This window comes from Pseudopipra pipra, chromosome 6 (genome assembly GCF_036250125.1).
Source record: "Pseudopipra pipra isolate bDixPip1 chromosome 6, bDixPip1.hap1, whole genome shotgun sequence".
Lineage (NCBI taxonomy): Eukaryota > Metazoa > Chordata > Aves > Passeriformes > Pipridae > Pseudopipra > Pseudopipra pipra.
In genome coordinates, this window is record NC_087554.1 from 136,123 (window position 1) to 154,178 (window position 18,056).

Below are 18,056 nucleotides of genomic sequence, written 5' to 3' on the forward strand. Positions count from 1 at the left end.
GCCCCTTCAGGCCCTGGGATGGGCTCTCAGCTCTCCCTGGAACCCTCCCTTCTCCAGGCTGGACATTCCCAGCTCTCCCAGCTGGGATCCAGCAGCACAAAGCCTGGACTGGCCACGGAGATTCCCTGGGAGCGCCGGGACAGGGAATGCAGCCCAGGATTCCCTGCACACTCCCAGGGCAGCTCCCACCCTGGAGTTCTCTCCTCCTGGCACCGAGAAATCCCTCCCTGGCTCTGCACTCGCTCCACAGGGTCCATTCCCAAGGTGGACACAGCACTTCCACAGATTCATAAAGGGATCGAGGAGCATCCTCGGGGACGAGGGAACATCCTGGGAGACGCTTCCATCCCGGAACACCAGCGCAGCTGGAAGTGGGAGGGCTCCAACCAGCCCTGGAATGCTGGGCAGAGTCACCCACCTGCTCCTGCAGATCCCAGCGAGGATATCCCAGCTCCTCGGATACCTCTGGCAGCACAAGCACGCCCACAACAGCTGGATCTGCTTTCCAAGGAAGCTCCGGGACGGGAAGGACGAGCAGGGATTGCTGGAAAGGCAGGGAAAGCCACGGGCTGAAAAAGCAGGAAAACTCAGATGCTGCTGGAAGAGCCCGGGAATTATATCTGGATTTCATCTGCAGGGGCTTTTCCAAGCTAAATGATGGATTCCATTCCCAGATCCGTGATTCCAGAGCAGGAATTGGGATCACACACGGATTGGGATCCAGCTCTGCCACGGTGGCCCTTCAGCTCCCACCACACTCAACCTCTCTCCCCCTTTTTCCTCTCTCCCACCAGTTTACCAAGGTTTTCCTTGGCTCCTGATCTCCCTGTGCTAATCCACCCTCAGCCCAGGGAATATCCCCCCCAGAATGGGAATTATCATCCCGATTTCCCCTGGTCCATGGGAATTAAAGCACATGAAGTTCTCCTGCATCCAAGCACCTCCCAGCCAGGAATCCTGCAGGATATTCCTTGGGTTTAGATCCCTTAAAACTAATCCCAAGAAAAAGCACTTGGCAAAGAAGTGTAACTCAACCCACCAGAACATTATCCCTGCTGAAAAACAGGAATTCATCACATTCCAGGCTGATTTTTTTAAGGATCTTTCCATTTCCTTTTCCTCTTTTCCAACTGAATCCTTGGAAAAATCCCAAGGAATTGATTTCTGCAATGCTGGTTTCCATTTAAATGATTAACAATCAGATCACAGCTTTCACCAATGACATATTCCCATTATTTTCCCTCCTTCTTTCCTTGGGAATTCATCAGCCTGGCTTAAAAACTCTTGGAAAATTTGGGGGGGTTTTGTGTCATTCCCAATGTTTTTTTTCCAGTGGGTTGAAAACCACTTCTCTCCACAAGCTGGCATTTTTTCCCTAAAGTCACCAGCACATCCAGCAGCCGGAAAATCTCCTTGGAAAATCCAACTCCATCCCTAATTAAGGCTTTTCAGGGGTTTTACAGCAGTTTATAGCAGCTTCCACCATTCCTGCTGTGTCCCCATCCATCTGTTTTCCTGAATTAAAGCCGCCCCTCCTGAACATGGATTATTCCATGTTTATCCAAGGACAGCAGCCAGAGTTGGATGTTTTCCCTTCCCCAGGAGAGTCAAGATCCTTGTAGGAGACCGACACGGCTCCAGGCAGGGAGGAAAATCCCACAGATCCACCCCCAAAACATCAGGCACCAACATTCCAGCCCTTTTGAGAGGCATTTTTAGGGGAATCCAGGAGTTCAGCTGCCTTTGACTATCAGGAGTTCCCTGCCAGTCCCTTTGGGAGCAGCCAGAAAAACCATTCCAGGCCCCATTCCCAGCATCAGGTGCTTCCAGGCATTCCTTTTCCCTGCATTTCCCCTGGCTCGTCTCCTCTCCTTATTCTGACCCTGCAATCCATAAAAAAAAGCTTTTCCCACTTGCAGGATACGAATTCCATGGCATTGAAGAACTGGGAGCAGCCCCAGGCAGGGAGATCCTGCTTTCCAACCCCAAATCCATGCCCCTCACTGGGAAAATCCCAGTCTGGACTCACCTTCCTTGCAGAAGGACCCCGGCACCTCCACGTTTATCCAAAGGGCAGATTCCCACATTATTCTGGCTGGAACACTGAATACATGGAATATCTGGGATCTAATCTTGACTGAGAGCACTCATCCTCCTCCCCCTGCCATTCCCATCCAATCCCAGAGGATTCCTCGTCAGCAGCCTGGAATTTTGCACTAAAATCCTTCTTTTTGTGTGGGAAGTTGGATTTAACCTGGGATCTCTCTCAGCTCTTCCCTTAATTCCCTTCCCTCAGTTTCCTTCATTTCCTCCTCCACTGAAGGGATATTCCTAGAACTGATCTCATGGGACACGGATCAGAAAATCCTGGAATGATCTGGGGGGACTTTAAAGATCCAATTCCAGCCCCGACACCTCCCCCCAGGCCAGGCTGCTCCCCCCTGGATCTGAACACTTCCAGGGATGCGGCTTCCACCACCTCTCCAGCTGGATGATTCCCAAAGGCCAAGGTCCAGAGCTGGAAAAGCACCAACCCCCCCTCAGTGCTTCCCTGGAGCATTCCCAAGGCACCCCCCCCCCCAAATTCCTCACGGCCTTCCCACTCCCAGCCCTCCCAGGGCAGGAAACCTCCGGCAAATCCCAACCATCCGTCTCCAGGCCATCCTTTGGGAAGAGCCACAGACTCCAGCCGTGCTTCCAACATCCATTTTATACACAGTGCCATGGAATATACAGAAAATTTATATACATCCATCTCTATGGAATAAGGGTATAATTCCGGAGCCTGCTCTTTGCAGCGGGATCAGTTCGGAGCTTCCATCCAGCGGCACAAAAACAGTCCCGTGGAGAGGGAATGGCACGGGAGGAAGTGCTTGAGTTTCCTTGGAATCTTCATGCTGGGGCAGCTCGGAGCAGGGGTGTGGAAGGCAGCATTCCCGGGATGAGCAGAGGGATGCAGGAAGCTGGGCTGGTCCCCCCTCCCCTCCCCGTATCCAAGCGCTCCGAGCCCCGTGGGGAACGCTCGGAGCGGCTCAGGGTTCTCCCAAAAATTCCAGAGGCTTCAGCTCTCCCGAGGCAATTTGGGGCGAGGAGTTAACGGATCCGTGGTTTTCCTGCTCTGAGCTGCCCCAGTTCGGGATGGGACACAGGGCACAGCAGGAAAAAGGGCTTTTCCAGAGGCGGAGCGGGGCACGACATTCCTGCTGCCCCGCGGACACCGGAAGGGAGGCACAGCCCATCCCAAAAACCCTGTGCCAATAGGAATTCTGTTCATCACTAGGACAGGAGCTCGGGAGTATTCCCTGGACATCACTCAGCTGACTGGGGGAGGGAAAAGCGGGAAGCTGGAGCTGCAGGGGAGGCCACTCGTCCCACCGAGCGCCGGGAACATCCCGGGAAAGGAGCTCAGAGCCAAAAGTCTGGCTGTGTCCCGGGAAAAACACCCTGACACGACCCCTGAACTTCCCAAAAACAGGATATCAGGGTAGGGCTGTGCCACCTCCTCCCGCTGCTCCAGGACCTCTGAGTCTGAGCCATGGGGACTGCACAAATCCCAGGATTTGGGCAGGGAAGCGGAATCCCAACAAAAACCAGCATCGGGGCTCGTTCCTGGACTGCTCCGTGTTTAAGGGTTTGCAGGAATCAGGGTGGAGCCAGGCAGAGATTCCCCTCATCCCACGGGTGTCTGGGAAGGTGGGAATGTCGGGACACGGTGAGGAGGCAGCAAGGAAAGCAGGGAAAATTCCCTTCCCTTTGGAAGGTGGCTGTTCCAGAGCCAGGGATGAGGGAACCTCCTGCCCCAGGTCAGGATTTGCTTTTGGCACTTGGATGCGACCTGAGGCAGCAGGGAAGAGCAGGAAGGAGTGGGAATTCCCGGCTGAGGGAGAACGGGAGGGCTCAGAAGCAAAGGCAGCTCTGCGGCCACAATTCCATGGACCCAGAGAAGTGGGAAAGGAAGCGGGAGATGTCTGATCCCAAAAATCCGGTCCCAGGCAGGAGGCTGGGACCTGAAGCCATGGAAAACAAAGGCACAAGAAGTACGGACTCAGTGAACAAGGAAGGAAACAACGGGAACGGGGACAGCTGCTGATTTTCGGGATTGCAGGTCCCTGTGACAAAGCAAGGAATTTCTCTAATCCTTGGATATTTGGAATTTCCAGCCCTTAGGCAGCTCCTTGGGAGCTGGAAGAGGGGGGAGGACACCAGTGGCTCCTGATCCATCCCACTTCCCATCCATAACCCCACTATGGGTCCCGCTGGAGAGCGAGAACTCCCACATGGAATCCCAGCTTCCAGCTGCAACATTCCTGCCTCTCCTCCTTGCCGAGGACGGGCAGTGTTTGCCTCCCGCAGGATACTCGGAGCATCGCAGGAGCACCGTGAGGGGGAGCTTTGGCACAAGGAACGTGCTCGTCCCGAAATCCAGCGGCTCTTCCCTAAAATCAGCCCCGCACGGGCTCCGGGAATGTGCAAGGAGCCCGATCCAGCCAGAGCTTCCCAGTGCCTTCCTCCAGAGGAATCTGTCATCAGAGCAGCTGCTGGAATTCCAACCCTCCCTTTCCTGCCTAAAGGGACAGCAGGAACGCTGGAATTGCAGAGCCCCGGAAGGATTGGGGCGGGAAGGGATTTCGAGCCCCCCCAGTTCCAGGGGCAGGGACAGCTCCCGCTATTCCAGGTTGCTCCAAGTCCTGGAGCTGGCCTGGAACAACGCCAGGGATGGGCAGTCCCCAACCTCCCTGGGAACGTTTCCCTGTTCCCCAAAGGATGCAGTTACAACCCCTATCCCTAAAAAAAAAACATGGGAATGAAATGTTCCTGCTACCATCCTGTAAAGCTGGAATGTTCCTCTGCCAAGGGAATGCTATCCCAGATCGGACAGGGATAAAGCCAGCAGAGCTCCAGCCCAGCAATTCCCAAGGCAAACATGGAAATCCAACCCTGTGGATACAAACCTAAACACAGCAATGACTATTCCCGCTTAATTCCCATTTCCAGGGATAATCCTGATTATTCCTATGTCCCAGTTTGGAAATCCAGTCTGGGGGATTCCATGGCAACATTATCATCTGCCTGCAGGAAAAGAGGGAAAAAAAAAAGCTGGGAAAACATCCAAGTGCCTGAGGAATATATTAGATCCTGCTCCTGGAGTTTTCCCTCCCTCCTGTGTTTTCCCTCCTTTCTGGACAAAGATTTCCCACCTAAATCCTTCTGGGGACCATCAACTACTTCAGGAATCGAAGCAGCAATATCCCAAAGAATGGAGATGGGAATCACTGGATTTATACATCCACACTCACCACCAGCTTTGCCATCCCAGTCCTCTGGAGAGAGCAGAACATCTCCTAAAAATCCAGTTTTCCCTGGGGAAAAAAAGTTCTTCAGAATTCCAGGAATTCCATTTAACTGCTTTGGATCATCCTGAGACTGCAGGGACCAGTTTTCCCTGTTCAAGTGGAGCTATCAAGGATGTGGGATAAGGGGAGGGATGAGGCGAGAGGAACAGGGAGCAAAGAAAAGAGGGAAGTGGAAGTTTTAGGAGGAATTCAACATTCCAAATGGAGAAGGAGAGGGAACAAGGATAAATATTGGAGGAGGGCTTGTAAATCCCTCAGCACATCCTTCCCAAAATTCCTGGCACTGCCGCAGGTAAAGCCACAAGCAAATCAATTATCAGGGATGCAGATGCTCCACTCCTCTCCCAAGAAACTCCCGGAATCCTCTGCATTGGAAAGGGCCTCTAAAGGCCTTGGAAAGGATCAGAATGGATTTGGAGGACGTGACCCGGAACTGGGGGCCTGGGATTTGGGATGTCAGGCACTTCCGGCGCTGCCCCAACGCAGGGTGGACCATCCTGTGGGAATATCACGGGAATCCAGGAAGATTGGAGGGCACAAAGCTCAAGGGGAGGAAGCAGAAGCCAAGGAAAAATCTGGAGATGCTCCACATTTCCAAAGACAGAGCGGGCAGAGAAAGCAGGAAGTGTGGCCAGTGTGGATGCAGGAGGCAGCTGTGGGTTTAGCATTTATTCCAGCATTCCAGAGGTGCTTTTCCAGGGAGGAACAGGGGATCAGCCTTTCCAAATGCCCTCAGAGCAAAGGAGTGGTGGGAATTGAGACTTGGAACGATGGGGATCAAGACACAGGGATGGGAATCGAGACAAAAAGAGATTTAAAGCCGAAATAATTCCAAGAACACGGATTTCCTTTGGGAGCACTGGGATCAGACCTGTGTGTCAGGAGGGAACACCGAAGCCCAGGAACTGTCGACGGTTTGGCACAATCTGAACCCTCAGGGGATTCCTTTCCACCTTTACTCCCTGGATCCATGGCAAGCCCAGCTCCCAGGAATGAGGGACTGCCAGGCTTTCAGTGCAGCATTCCAGGCTGCTTCCAGTCAGGGCCAGGGAACCCCCTTCCCATGGGATACAGTTCCAACGGCCCAGAGGAGGGACCAGTCAGCCAAGGATGGAGTTTTCCAGGACACAGGTGGGAAGTGATTTCCTAGTGCAACATTTGAGCCGTTCAACGCCAGCAGATCCCGACCGGAATCGTTCCGGAGGGAGATATTCCCACTTTCCTCACCTGAGGGCACCTCCTCCCCGGGGATCCTGCCCAATCCCAGGTGTCCCTGCGGCTCCCAGGGACGGAGATGATCCTTTCCTCAAGGTTTTAAAGTGCTTTGCAGATCCAAAGCTCTGCCTTTAGTGCTAAGGGTTAATTCCTGCCGGGATTAAGGGCAGGAATGAGCTCCTTATTCCCATTCCCGGGCTGGGAAGTGAGCCAGCCTGCTAGCCCTGCCCCCCTGCCCCTCAGCTCCCCTCTTCCCCTCCAAACTTCCCGGGTTTTTGTGCGTATTCCTGAAAAATCACCTGGGTGGTGCTTCCTGAGGGCAGGGACTGGGCTGTGCTGAGCTCCCGACCCTGCTCCTTCTTACAGGACCTACAAAAACAAAAGGAGCTTCCAGTTCCTTGGAACCAAAGGATTCTTCCTTCCTGGCATTCCTCTGAATCCAGAGGGGCTTCCTCTGCTCCAGCTCCACGCAGGGAAAGGTCACACCTTTGGAACCCTAAACCACAGGGATAACGTTCTAACTTCCCCCCGAAAGCGCTTCGGAAGGCTCTGGAATGGGGAAGGAGCAGGGAATGTGTACCCTGGGATCAGGTGATACCAGCACTCGGACAGAGATTCCAGTGAAATTCCGTGCACCTGGAGTCGCTTCCATCAGTGCACATGGGTTATAAAGTGCTCCTGCTGGATTACCAGTTATTCCCAAAGGAAGGCCCATCCCAAGGCTTCGGGACACCACGGGGAGCCCAGGGATTTGCCGGCTCCCGGGAAGCACAGCATCCTCCCACAGTGGAAAGATCTCAGCTAAGGGAGGGGGCAGGATTCTAAGGAAGTTAAAGTGGGACTTTCTTTTCCAGGGAAGGAGGAGAGAACTCCAGGGAGACCCCTCGGGAAGTGCCGAGCTTTGCTTTGCCAAGGAAGGGCCTTTTCCAGGTCACAGAAGGGTTTCATTCCCTAAATAGGTAGTTTTCCTGCTGCTCCCATCATTGGAAAACCTGCCTGGAGGGCTGAGCAGGCTCCTCCGGACCCTGGGGCAGCTCAGGCAGATTCAATCCCAGCTCCCTCCAGGGGCTTGTGCAGGGGAGCGGAGAGGGAGGGGGGAGAGGGATGCAGGCAGCTCCCCCCGGATCCCAGCCACCTGGAAAGCAGGGAACTTGGAATTCTGCCTGCCCACCCTCTCTTCCCTCAGCCCCCAGCAGAAAAGGCACGGGGAGGAGAGGATGGCTGGGCTTTTCCTTTGGGAAAACCTCCCTGTTTCCTTCCTAAATACCTTCCCAGCAGCAGCTCTGTAAACACACACAAGGTTTCAACACTCGGAAAAAAAAAAAAAAATCCATCTTTTCCCTGAATTCCCAACGACAGGCTGCCACTGATCCGTGGGTGGTGTGAGGACCCAGAGGGATCCAACCCAGGAAAGGCTCCCGGATTCCACAGGGACTCGGGAAACAACGCCGGGCCAATTTTCCAGCCGATCCCTCCAGGCGGCTCCGAGACGAGAATCCCGGCAGTCCCGCGGGAATGTCGCCAGCTCAGAGGGGTCCAGGGAATCCAGGAGCAAAGGTGGTGAGATCCAGGAGAGCTCGGACGCGGCAGAGGGATCTGGCTCTTGGGAACAGCGTCCTTCCCTCGGGAATACTCGGGGGAGAGGAAACACGGTGCCAGCCCCGTTCCCGCTGCGCCCGGCCGGGAGTGGGAGGCTGGATTTGGGGGGATATGGCCCCGATGGCTTTAAAACAGGAGTGTCCTACAAAAGCAATCCCCATGGAAGTGGCCGGCTTGGAGCTCGGGCCGGATCCGTGGTAGTGCAACAGGGCCCAGAGTCTCAACCCGCTCATCTCCCAGAGCGGCGGCTGCGCTCCGGAGGGGGGATCCATCCCAGCCCCCTCCTGCTGCCAACTCTCCAGCCTCGAGGTTCAGGGAATCCACCCCGGAGGATTCCCAGAGCAGGGTGTCTCGCTCCCGAACTCGGCAGGAGACCCGGGGCAAGGAATCTGCCTCTGGAATGAGAGCCAGGCTGAGGTAGGGAATTCTAGTGCCTCAGACCCTCTCAGGCCCCGCGGGGCGAAGCTTCTCCCAGGCTCCATGCACGGCATTCCAGCACAATCCATCCTCCAGCCGCCGCTGCGCCAGCCCGGCAGGGATGTTCCCGGCCGTCTCCTCCCATCCCGACCGCTCCTCTCCTCCACGGATTATCCCACCGGCATCATTCCACCCCTGTTCCCAAGCACTAAAGGGCCGAAATCATGAGGTCGTCCTGCTTGGCGGGGCTGGTTACGTGTCCGGAGGGGGTGGAAGTCCGGATTTTGTCCGTGGCCAGGCACTCCTGGCTGCTGACGCCCGTGGGGGTGATGTCCATGAGCTCCCCGGACGAGCTGAGGGGGAAGGAGGGCGACACGGAGATGCCCGACGAGGGATCCGTGGATCCCGCGAACAGCCGGGGCGGCTTCGGGACCAGGTTGGGCTCGTACTGCGCCCGCAGCAGGATCTCCTGGTCGCTCACGGACTTGGGGAGCTCGGCGAAGTCGCTGGAGCTGTCCGACACCATCATGCAGTAGATGTCCTGGAAGGAGCTGCTCTTGCTGTCCAGGTTGAAGAGGCTGTCGATGAACTCGGCGAACTCCAGCACCTGGGGGCTGGGCACGTCGGCCAGGCGCCCGTTGTGCAGCGCCGGCTCCTGCCGGGGGGACGAGGGGCCGCGCTCGCCGTCGCTCCCGGCGCCCTCCGCGCTGCAGCGGCGCCGGGGGGTGGTGTCCCCGCTGTTGAGGACGTTCTCCGGGGGCTGCGTCTCCTGGGAGTGCTTGGAGAGGCTGTCGGCGGCCAGCAGCTCGGTGCGGGAGCTGAGGGAGGGGTTCTCCTCGGGGATGGCGGGGTCGATGTAGAAGCAGTGCGTCTCGTCCTTCTCCATCACCGCGTGCAGGCTGGGCGAGCCCCGGATGCTCCGGAAGCCGGAGGAGCGCCGCGAGTCGAAGCTGTAGATGGACTCGTTGTCCGAGAGGCTCTCCATGGTGGCCAGAGGGGCCCGGCGGTCCTGCAGCTCCACGGAAAGGCGCTCCTTGGTGTCCAGGAGCAGCAGCTCCACCGGGTCCTTCCGCACCGGGGAAAGCGGCTTCGTCTCGTAGAAGCCCTCCAGGCTGATCTCCGAGTGGGATTTGCTCCTGCAGCGGGAAGAGAGAACGTGAGGAGGCGGCCAGAGGATCCCAGTGTCGGGCACGGAGTTCCTCACGCAGTTCCTCCAACCAAACCCGTCCAGGACTCCTGGAAATCCCTCACTGCTCCGTTCTCCCAACGGAAAACATCACACTGGCTCTGCCCTCAGCAAACTCCTGTCCTTGCCCTTCTCCCTGCTTTCCTGGCTAAATAAATCCTTCTCTCCTGCCCAGAGAGGCTGTGGAATCCCCATCCCTGGTGCTGTTCCAGGTTGGAGCGATCTGGGCTAGTGGAAGGAGTCCCTGCCCAGGGCAGGGGATTGGAATGAGGTGGTGTTTAAGGTCTCTTCCATCCCAAACCATTCCACGATTCTCCCAATGCCTTCCTTCTCCAGCACCACTGTCACTTGGGATCGTGGCTCTGCTCCCAGAGAAACCTGCAGCACTTCCAAAGCATCCAAAACCTTTGCGTTAAAGAGGATTTAAGGGAGAGAGACCGAAGGACCAACCTACACTTAACCCACTTTCTCCTTCTTTTCCCACTCTGGAACCACTCCAGGCTCAGGCTTTCCCCTCCTTCTCCGTGCTGGTGATCCCACCACAAATTCCACGAGGCTGTCAGAGCATTTTCCATGACCAGCCTTTAAGACAGGCAGGAAAACTCCAGCTACACTAAGATTTTAAGGATTGGGCAGGCTCTTCCAGAAAAACACAGGGAAGGAGCTCCCCCACCAGGCCCGGGATCAACAGCCTTAAGGACAGGGAATTATGCAAGTATTTGGGAAGAGAGCCTGAGTTTGGGAGAGGACTCCTGTCCCTGCCAAAGGGCTGGGATATACAGGGAATGCTTCAGGAGGGATATCCAGGGAATGCTTCAGGAGGGATATCCAGGGAATGCTTCAGGAGGGACATACAGGGAATGCTTCAGGAGGGACATACAGGGAATGCTTCAGGAGGGACATACAGGGAATGCTTCAGGAGGGACATACAGGGAATGCTTCAGGAGGGATATCCAGGGAATGCTTCAGGAGGGATATCCAGGGAATGCTTCACGAGGTAAGGCAATATCTGATCCCTTTGCAGCTTCAGTGGAGTAACAGTGATTTAGGAAGAGATTCCAAGAATCCCAAAAGAGGAAATCTGACCCACTAAGATGGTTCTAACCTGGAATCAAACACCATCTTCCCAGTCTTACTGCAGCCCTCAAAAACCTGGAACAATCCCTGTTCCATCCCGGCTGTGTTCTGCTCCCAAGCTCTCCTTCACTGCCTCTGACCATCCACTCCCTGTGACAAGAATATTCCCATTTTTCCACGTTATCTCCTGCCTTATCTTCCCTCTGAATTTAAATCTCCCTCCTATGACCTCACACTTATCCAGAAATCCCTCACCCCACAGCACTCCCTGAAAACCCCAGGGAAGTGCTTCCCTTGCCAAGGAATTACCCCTTCCCACCCACACAGTTCCACCTCCTGGTTCCACTCACAGCTCCCTCTGGATGCAAACCATCTCCCTTCCTTCATTTTCCCTGTTTTCCCTGCCAGTCCATATTTGGGAACACCTTCAGCACTTGGAATACGCCTCTTCCCTGTTTTCCACCGGATTTCCTGCTCTTATCCTTCCCAAACAGGACACCAACTGCTTTCCCCTCACCTATACCCATGTTCCCAACGTGATCCTGTTTGTGATATTCCATAAATCCCAGCATGAAGCAGCTTTAAATGTATATGTCATGCTAAGCTTTGGAAAATCACCAAATCTGGCTGGAAGTTTCACCTTGGGAAAACCAGATTTGCCTGGACAAGGAGCAAAGGAGGTTTCTTCCACCCCTTGTATGTTCTCCTGACCTTGCTCCACTCAGGTTCCTGAGGGACACAAAGGATCTTTTCCCCCTGACACAAGTCCCACAGAGGCATCCCTTGGATCCGTCCACGAACACGGATCACAGCGCTCCAAGAGGGAGAGGATCCACACCCAGAGCCAACATTCCTGCCCAAATCCATCCTTACTTGGTGCTGCTGTTCCTCCTGTCCGCCGGGATGGCTCCGGTTCCCACCTGAATGGAAGGGCCGCTGGGCAAGGGCTGGCTCTGGAATATCAGCTCCGGAGTGAGATCCACTTCCGTCGGACTCACCATCACCTTGGCTGCGGAAAGCAAAGCGGTTTTCCCCTTGTTGTAGTTTTCCAAGACCTGTCCAAGGCAAGGAGAGGAACAGCAGGGATTTACTGGGAGCTGGATTTGCCTCTTTCTTCCCAAAGCCGCCTGGAAGCACGAGGAAAGGTCTGGAGACGAAGGTTCAGATGGATCAATCCTGACATATCCCCGGATGTCACCGGGACTCATCCAGTGGGCACCTCCTGGAATGAACCAACCACCCCCCAACCTCCCGTCATTCCGACGTGACGTTTGGAAACGGGACTGGGAACCCCGGGAATTCCATTCCCAGACCTCACCACATCCAGCTCCAGCATCCCGTGCCCGACTGACCTGGAGCATCAGCACTTTTCCTCCTCTTCCCCAAAACAAACGGCCTCGTGCATTTAAAGCTCCGGCATTCCGGGGCAAGGAGTGACCATCCCGCGGGGATGTTCGGGATCCCAGTCCCCTTACCTTGTTGAGCCCTTCCATGACCACGTAGGGAAGGTGTTCGTGGAGCATGGCCGGGGAGATGATCACCTCGTTGAAGGCCTTGTTGTCCCCCCAGATGGCGAAATAAGTGGGATCCTCCTGCTCGCAGCAGCTGGAAAAGGGATCCAAACAAAGGGGAAAGCGGGATGAAAGAGCAGGGAAATGTTTTGGTCGGAGAGGGAGAAAAAGCAACGGCAGGAAAACCAGAGGGAGGAGATGTTGAAGCACGTGCTGCTCCAGAATCTGCATTATCCAACAGGGAATGACATCCCAGTGCCTGGAGGGGCTCCCAGAGAGCTGGAGAGGGAATCTGGAGAAGGGCCCGGAGGGACAGGACAAGGGGGAATGGCTTCCCACTGCCAGAAGGTGGGTTTAGGTGGGACACTGGGAAGAAATCCTTCATTTTGCGGGAAGTGAGGCCCTGGACTGGATTTCCCAGGGAAGCTGCGGCTGCCCCATCCCTGGAGGTGCTCCAGGCCAGCTTGGAGCAACCTGGAGCAGCGGAAGGTGTCCCTGCCGTGGATGGCATGATCCTTAAGTCCCTTCCATCCCAAACCATTCCAGGACTGCATGTGCTGGTTTACACAGGATACTGGGAAGAAACTCTTCCCCGTGAGGGCGCCGAGGCCCTGGAATGGATTTCCCTGGGAAGCTGTGGCTGCCCCATCCCGGCAAGTGTCCGAGGCCGGCTCGGAGCACCCTGGAGCAGCGGCGGGCGGCCCCGCCCACGGACCTTCATGCTCCCACATTCCAACCTGAACCGTTCTAGATGGAAGGGAAAAAAACCAAACCCCTTAACTCTCATGTTCGGGTGTTCTCCCGGCGGGAACGGCGGGACTCACCAGCACTGCTCGGCGGGGTGGTTGTGCACGACGTGGATGATGCGGCCGGGCGGGTAGAGGGGCGTGCTGGGATTGCCAGGGAATTGCCAGGGAATGTGGGACTGAGCAGGGAATGTGGGACTCACCAGCACTGCTCGGCGGGGTGGTTGTGCACGACGTGGATGATGCGGCCGGGCGGGTAGAGGGGCGTGCTGGCCGACAGCGCGATGGTCAGGTCGCTGGGGTGGGCCCACAGCCGCTGGCTCGGCACCGAGCTCTCCTCCGGCTCCTCAGGCAGCTCCGACTTGGGAATGCACTTGGTGGCCCCCACGATGATCCGCCACTGAGCGAGGAGGGAAAAGAGCACGGGAAAGGCACGGTCAGCTCGCGGGATTCGGGAGGTTGGAGCGGGACAAAGGGCACAAATCCTGGGTTGGGGGCTCTGATTCCGGAGTAGGGACAGCCCTGTGCCAGGGAGAGCAATTCCAGAGGGGGGATAGTCCCTGTTCTCTGTCACGTAGGTGGAAATCGCCCATAAAAAGGTGTGGGGAACACCAACAGAGACGGCCAGGGAAAACATGGGGAAGCAGGAGGATAAATGAGGAATAACAGGGGAAGCAGGAGGATAAATATGGAATAACACGGGGAAGCAGGAGGATAAATATGGAATAACACGGGGAAGCAGGAGGATAAATATGGAATAACACGGGGAAGCAGGAGGATAAATGAGGAATAACACAGGGAAGCAGGAGGATAAATGAGGAATAACACAGGGAAGCAGGAGGATAAATATGGAATAACACGGGGAAGCAGGAGGATAAATCTGGAATAACAGGGGAAGCAGGAGGATAAATATGGAATAACACGGGGAAGCAGGAGGATAAATATGGAATAACACGGGGAAGCAGGAGGATAAATGAGGAATAACACAGGGAAGCAGGAGGATAAATGAGGAATAACACAGGGAAGCAGGAGGATAAATGAGGAATAACAGGGGAAGCAGGAGGATAAATGAGGAATAACACAGGGAAGCAGGAGGATAAATGAGGAATAACACGGGGAAGCAGGAGGATAAATATGGAATAACACGGGGAAGCAGGAGGATAAATGAGGAATAACACGGGGAAGCAGGAGGATAAATGAGGAATAACACAGGGAAGCAGGAGGACAAATATGGAATAACACAGGGAAGCAGGAGGATAAATGAGGAATAACACAGGGAAGCAGGAGGATAAATATGGAATAGCATGGGGAAGCAGGAGGATAAATGAGGAATAACACGGGGAAGCAGGAGGATAAATATGGAATAACACAGGGAAACAGGAGGATAAATATGGAATAACACGGGGAAGCAGGAGGATAAATATGGAATAACACAGGGAAGCAGGAGGATAAATATGGAATAACACGGGGAAGCAGGAGGATAAATGAGGAACAACACGGGGAAGCAGGAGGATAAATATGGAATAACACAGGGAAGCAGGAGGATAAATGAGGAATAACACAGGGAAGCAGGAGGATAAATGAGGAATAACACAGGGAAGCAGGAGGATAAATATGGAATAACACAGGGAAGCAGGAGGATAAATATGGAATAACACAGGGAAGCAGGAGGATAAATGAGGAATAACACGGGGAAGCAGGAGGATAAATATGGAATAACACAGGGAAGCAGGAGGATAAATGAGGAATAACAGGGGAAGCAGGAGGATAAATGAGGAATAACACAGGGAAGCAGGAGGATAAATGAGGAATAACACGGGGAAGCAGGAGGATAAATATGGAATAACACGGGGAAGCAGGAGGATAAATGAGGAATAACACAGGGAAGAAGGAGGACAAATATGGAATAACACAGGGAAGCAGGAGGATAAATGAGGAATAACACAGGGAAGCAGGAGGATAAATGAGGAATAACACAAGGCCAGGGAAATGAGGAAGCTGGAGACAGAAACGATCCCTGTGTTTCTGCAAAGTTGGTTTTCCTTCCCCAATTTTAAGCCAACATCCCATCTCTCCTTGTTTTTCCTTAGATAGTCAAGGATCTATAGGATTGATGTCCCTCAACTGATAAACTGGTATTCTCCAGGATAAAGGAAGCAATTTTTAATGGACAAAAACAAGGATGAGATTAAACAATGCAGGTAAAAAAGTTGTTTAGGACTTTAGGCACTAAAAACCCCCCAAATTCACCAAAACCCCCTTAAAAACTACCAAAAAAAACCCCTAAAAACCCACCAACTCCCCAACAAACAAAAAACTCACAAAAACCCCTAAAAAAAGCACCAACCCCCTCTAAAAACCCACAAAACCTCCCTAAAAAAACTACCCAAACCCCACCAAATCCCACTAAAAAACTTAGAAACTCACCAAAAAAAACCCTAAAAAACCCCCCAAAAACTTAAAAACCACAACCCCCCACAAACCATCCAAAAAAAGCCCTAAAAAAACCACAAAACCCCACCAAACCCCCTAAAAAACACAACAGAAAGCACAAAAGACTCCTAGGAAATCGTCAAAAAACTCTTAAAAACCCACCTTAAAACCCACCAAAGACCTTAAAAAAACACCAAAACAAAGTCCTAAAAAGCACCAGAAAAAAAACCACTAAAAAACTTAAGAACTCACCCCCAAAAAAACCTTAAGAAAACACCAAAAAAAAAAAAAAAGCAAAAACCCACTGGAAAACAGCCCTAAAAAAACAGGAAAAAAACCCTAAAATCCACAAAAACCCCTCAAAAATCATGAAGAATTCTCCAAGAACCTGCAGCCAGACCACAAAAATTAGAATTTAACAACAGAAATAAATACAAGCTCAGGTAATTCCTGGGATGTTTTATCCCTAAAAATCTTCATCTTCAAAAAAAATCTTCAAAAATCTTCTTACGGTTTTTTCCTATCTCGGTGTAATGGTGGAGACTGGGAAGGGACAATTCCCACATTTCCCACGTCCAAAACACGACCAGACTCCTTGTCCCAGCATCACCCAGCCATGCCCATAAACAGACAATTCCAGTCTGTTCCCAGCTTTTTCCCTGGCTGAAAAAACCCACACTGGGAACACAGACACCAAAACAGGCTTGGACAGAAAATTCCCTAATTCCCCGCTCGGTTATTTGGGATCTGTGCCGGAGAACTTGGAACACCTGAGTGGGAAGCAGCCCACGGAGCTCTCCTGGCTTCTCTTCCCGTCATTCCTGGAGCTCCCTAAGGAGTGATCCCGAGGACACCTGGAGGAAACGCGCCCTTCCCGCCACTGCAATTCCCTGTCCTCGCCCAGGGGCACTTCCAGGGGTTTGTCCCTCTGCCCTCTCACCTTGGGTTTGGTGCTTCTTTGGAGAACATCCAGGAGCTGCCGGCGGAACCCCTCCAGCTGGGAGAGCCCGATCCTGGGAGAGAGGAAAGTGGGAGTGAGGAAAACAGGCAGGTGGGGTGATGGAAAAGAGGGAGACGTGTTTGGAGCAGCCGGGCAGGGAATGGGATGGGCAGGACACGTGGGCACAGGAGAACAAGGAATCACATTCAAAGGGATGCCACAAGGATACGGGATCGGGGCTGGAATCGGGGATGAGGGAAAACCCAGGCTGGATCAGGGCTGGGATGTGGAATGGGGGAAAACCCGGACTGGATTAGTGCTGGAATTGGGAAGGGGGGAAAACCCGGACCGAATCAGGGTGAAACTTGGAATGGGGGAAAAGCTGGACTGGATAATGCCCAGAATCTGGAATGGGGAAAACCCAGACTGGATCAGGCCCAGAATCCAGAAGGGGGGAAAGACTGGGGCTGGAATCTGGAATGGGGGAAAATCTGGACCAGATCACAGTCAGAACTGGGAATGAGGGGAAATCCAGACTGGATTCAGACCAGGATCTGGAATGGGGGAAAACCCAGACTGGATTGGGCTCCAGAATGGGGGGCAACTCAGACTGGGGTAGGAATCTGGAATGGAAAAACCCCAGACTGGATCGGGCCTGGGATCTGGAATGGGGGGAAATGCAGACAGGACTGGGGCTGGAACAGGGAATGGAAAACCCCGGAGTGGACTCGGGCTGGAATTGGGAGCAGGGGAAAAGCAGTGCAGGTTTCCAAGGTGGGCTGTGGCATCAGCCCGGAGCAGGAATGGGGGAGAGGGGCCCTGGGAACCATGGGGACAGGAATCGGGAGCAGAGCAGGGAACACGGAGGGGAGGGAGCTCAGGGAACAGGGGCTGGCAGCGGGATCCCAGGTGCCAGGGAAGGGTGACACGGAACAGGTGACTCGGGGAGGTGTCTCGGAGCTGAGTGACACCACCGAGGAAATTCCGGGATGGAGCAGGTCACATCATCCAGGGAAACACCAGGTTGTCTGTCCCGGCCCAAATCCCTGCTCAGCAGAACATATTCCAGGGGAGGAGGAAGGTGAGAGATGCCAAGGAATGAGCTGGGGCGGAGATATGAGATGGAACAGGGATTTTGGGACAAACAGGAGGTGACAGCACATCCAAGAGAACACGAGAAACCGGGAGGACGACACTGACGCTCCAGGGACCACAGTGAGTGATTCCAGAGGCAGGATATTCCCACTTTTCTGGCACACAGGAAGGATTTGCCTATAAAGAGGTGTGTGAAGCACCAACAGAGGTGCCCAGGGAAAACACAGGGAAGCAGGAGGATAAATAAGGAACAACACGAGGAACCAGGCAGATAAATGAGGAATGAGACAAGGACAGGCAAATGAGGAATCTGGAGACAGATGATCCACGTGTTTCTGACAGGAAATGGATGATTTGGGGACAGGACAGCGAACACTCATGAAGGATTTGGGACACTCCTCCACTTGCCTGGGCACCAGATCTTTCCCAAGCACCACTGCAGTCACAAACTCCTTGGAATACTCCATGGCATCCTCACTGGAA

General features: G+C 54.0%; 2 protein-coding genes across 6 annotated transcripts in view; both read right to left on the reverse strand.

Moving 5' to 3' along the window:
- Positions 1-2,402, reverse strand: part of MYRF (myelin regulatory factor) — a 70,030-nt gene extending 67,628 nt beyond the window's left edge. For 4 of the 5 annotated variants that reach the window (XM_064656939.1, XM_064656941.1, XM_064656940.1 and 1 more), the window contains exons 1-2: positions 1,040-2,401; positions 419-569 (exon numbers count right to left, since the gene is read on the reverse strand). In XM_064656939.1, the coding sequence (XP_064513009.1) occupies positions 419-569; positions 1,040-1,183 (295 nt within the window). In that variant the 5' untranslated portion in view covers positions 1,184-2,401. Of the gene's footprint in view, positions 1-418; positions 570-1,039 lie in introns of all 5 variants that reach the window. The other variant, XM_064656942.1, reaches the window with a different exon arrangement.
- Positions 2,403-2,692: 290 nt separating this feature from the next.
- Positions 2,693-18,056, reverse strand: part of DAGLA (diacylglycerol lipase alpha) — a 61,893-nt gene continuing 46,529 nt past the window's right edge. The window contains 6 exon segments of the mRNA XM_064656951.1: positions 2,693-9,721; positions 11,722-11,903; positions 12,324-12,453; positions 13,309-13,505; positions 16,479-16,551; positions 17,982-18,050. Coding sequence (XP_064513021.1) covers positions 8,794-9,721; positions 11,722-11,903; positions 12,324-12,453; positions 13,309-13,505; positions 16,479-16,551; positions 17,982-18,050 — 1,579 coding nt within the window. The 3' untranslated portion in view covers positions 2,693-8,793.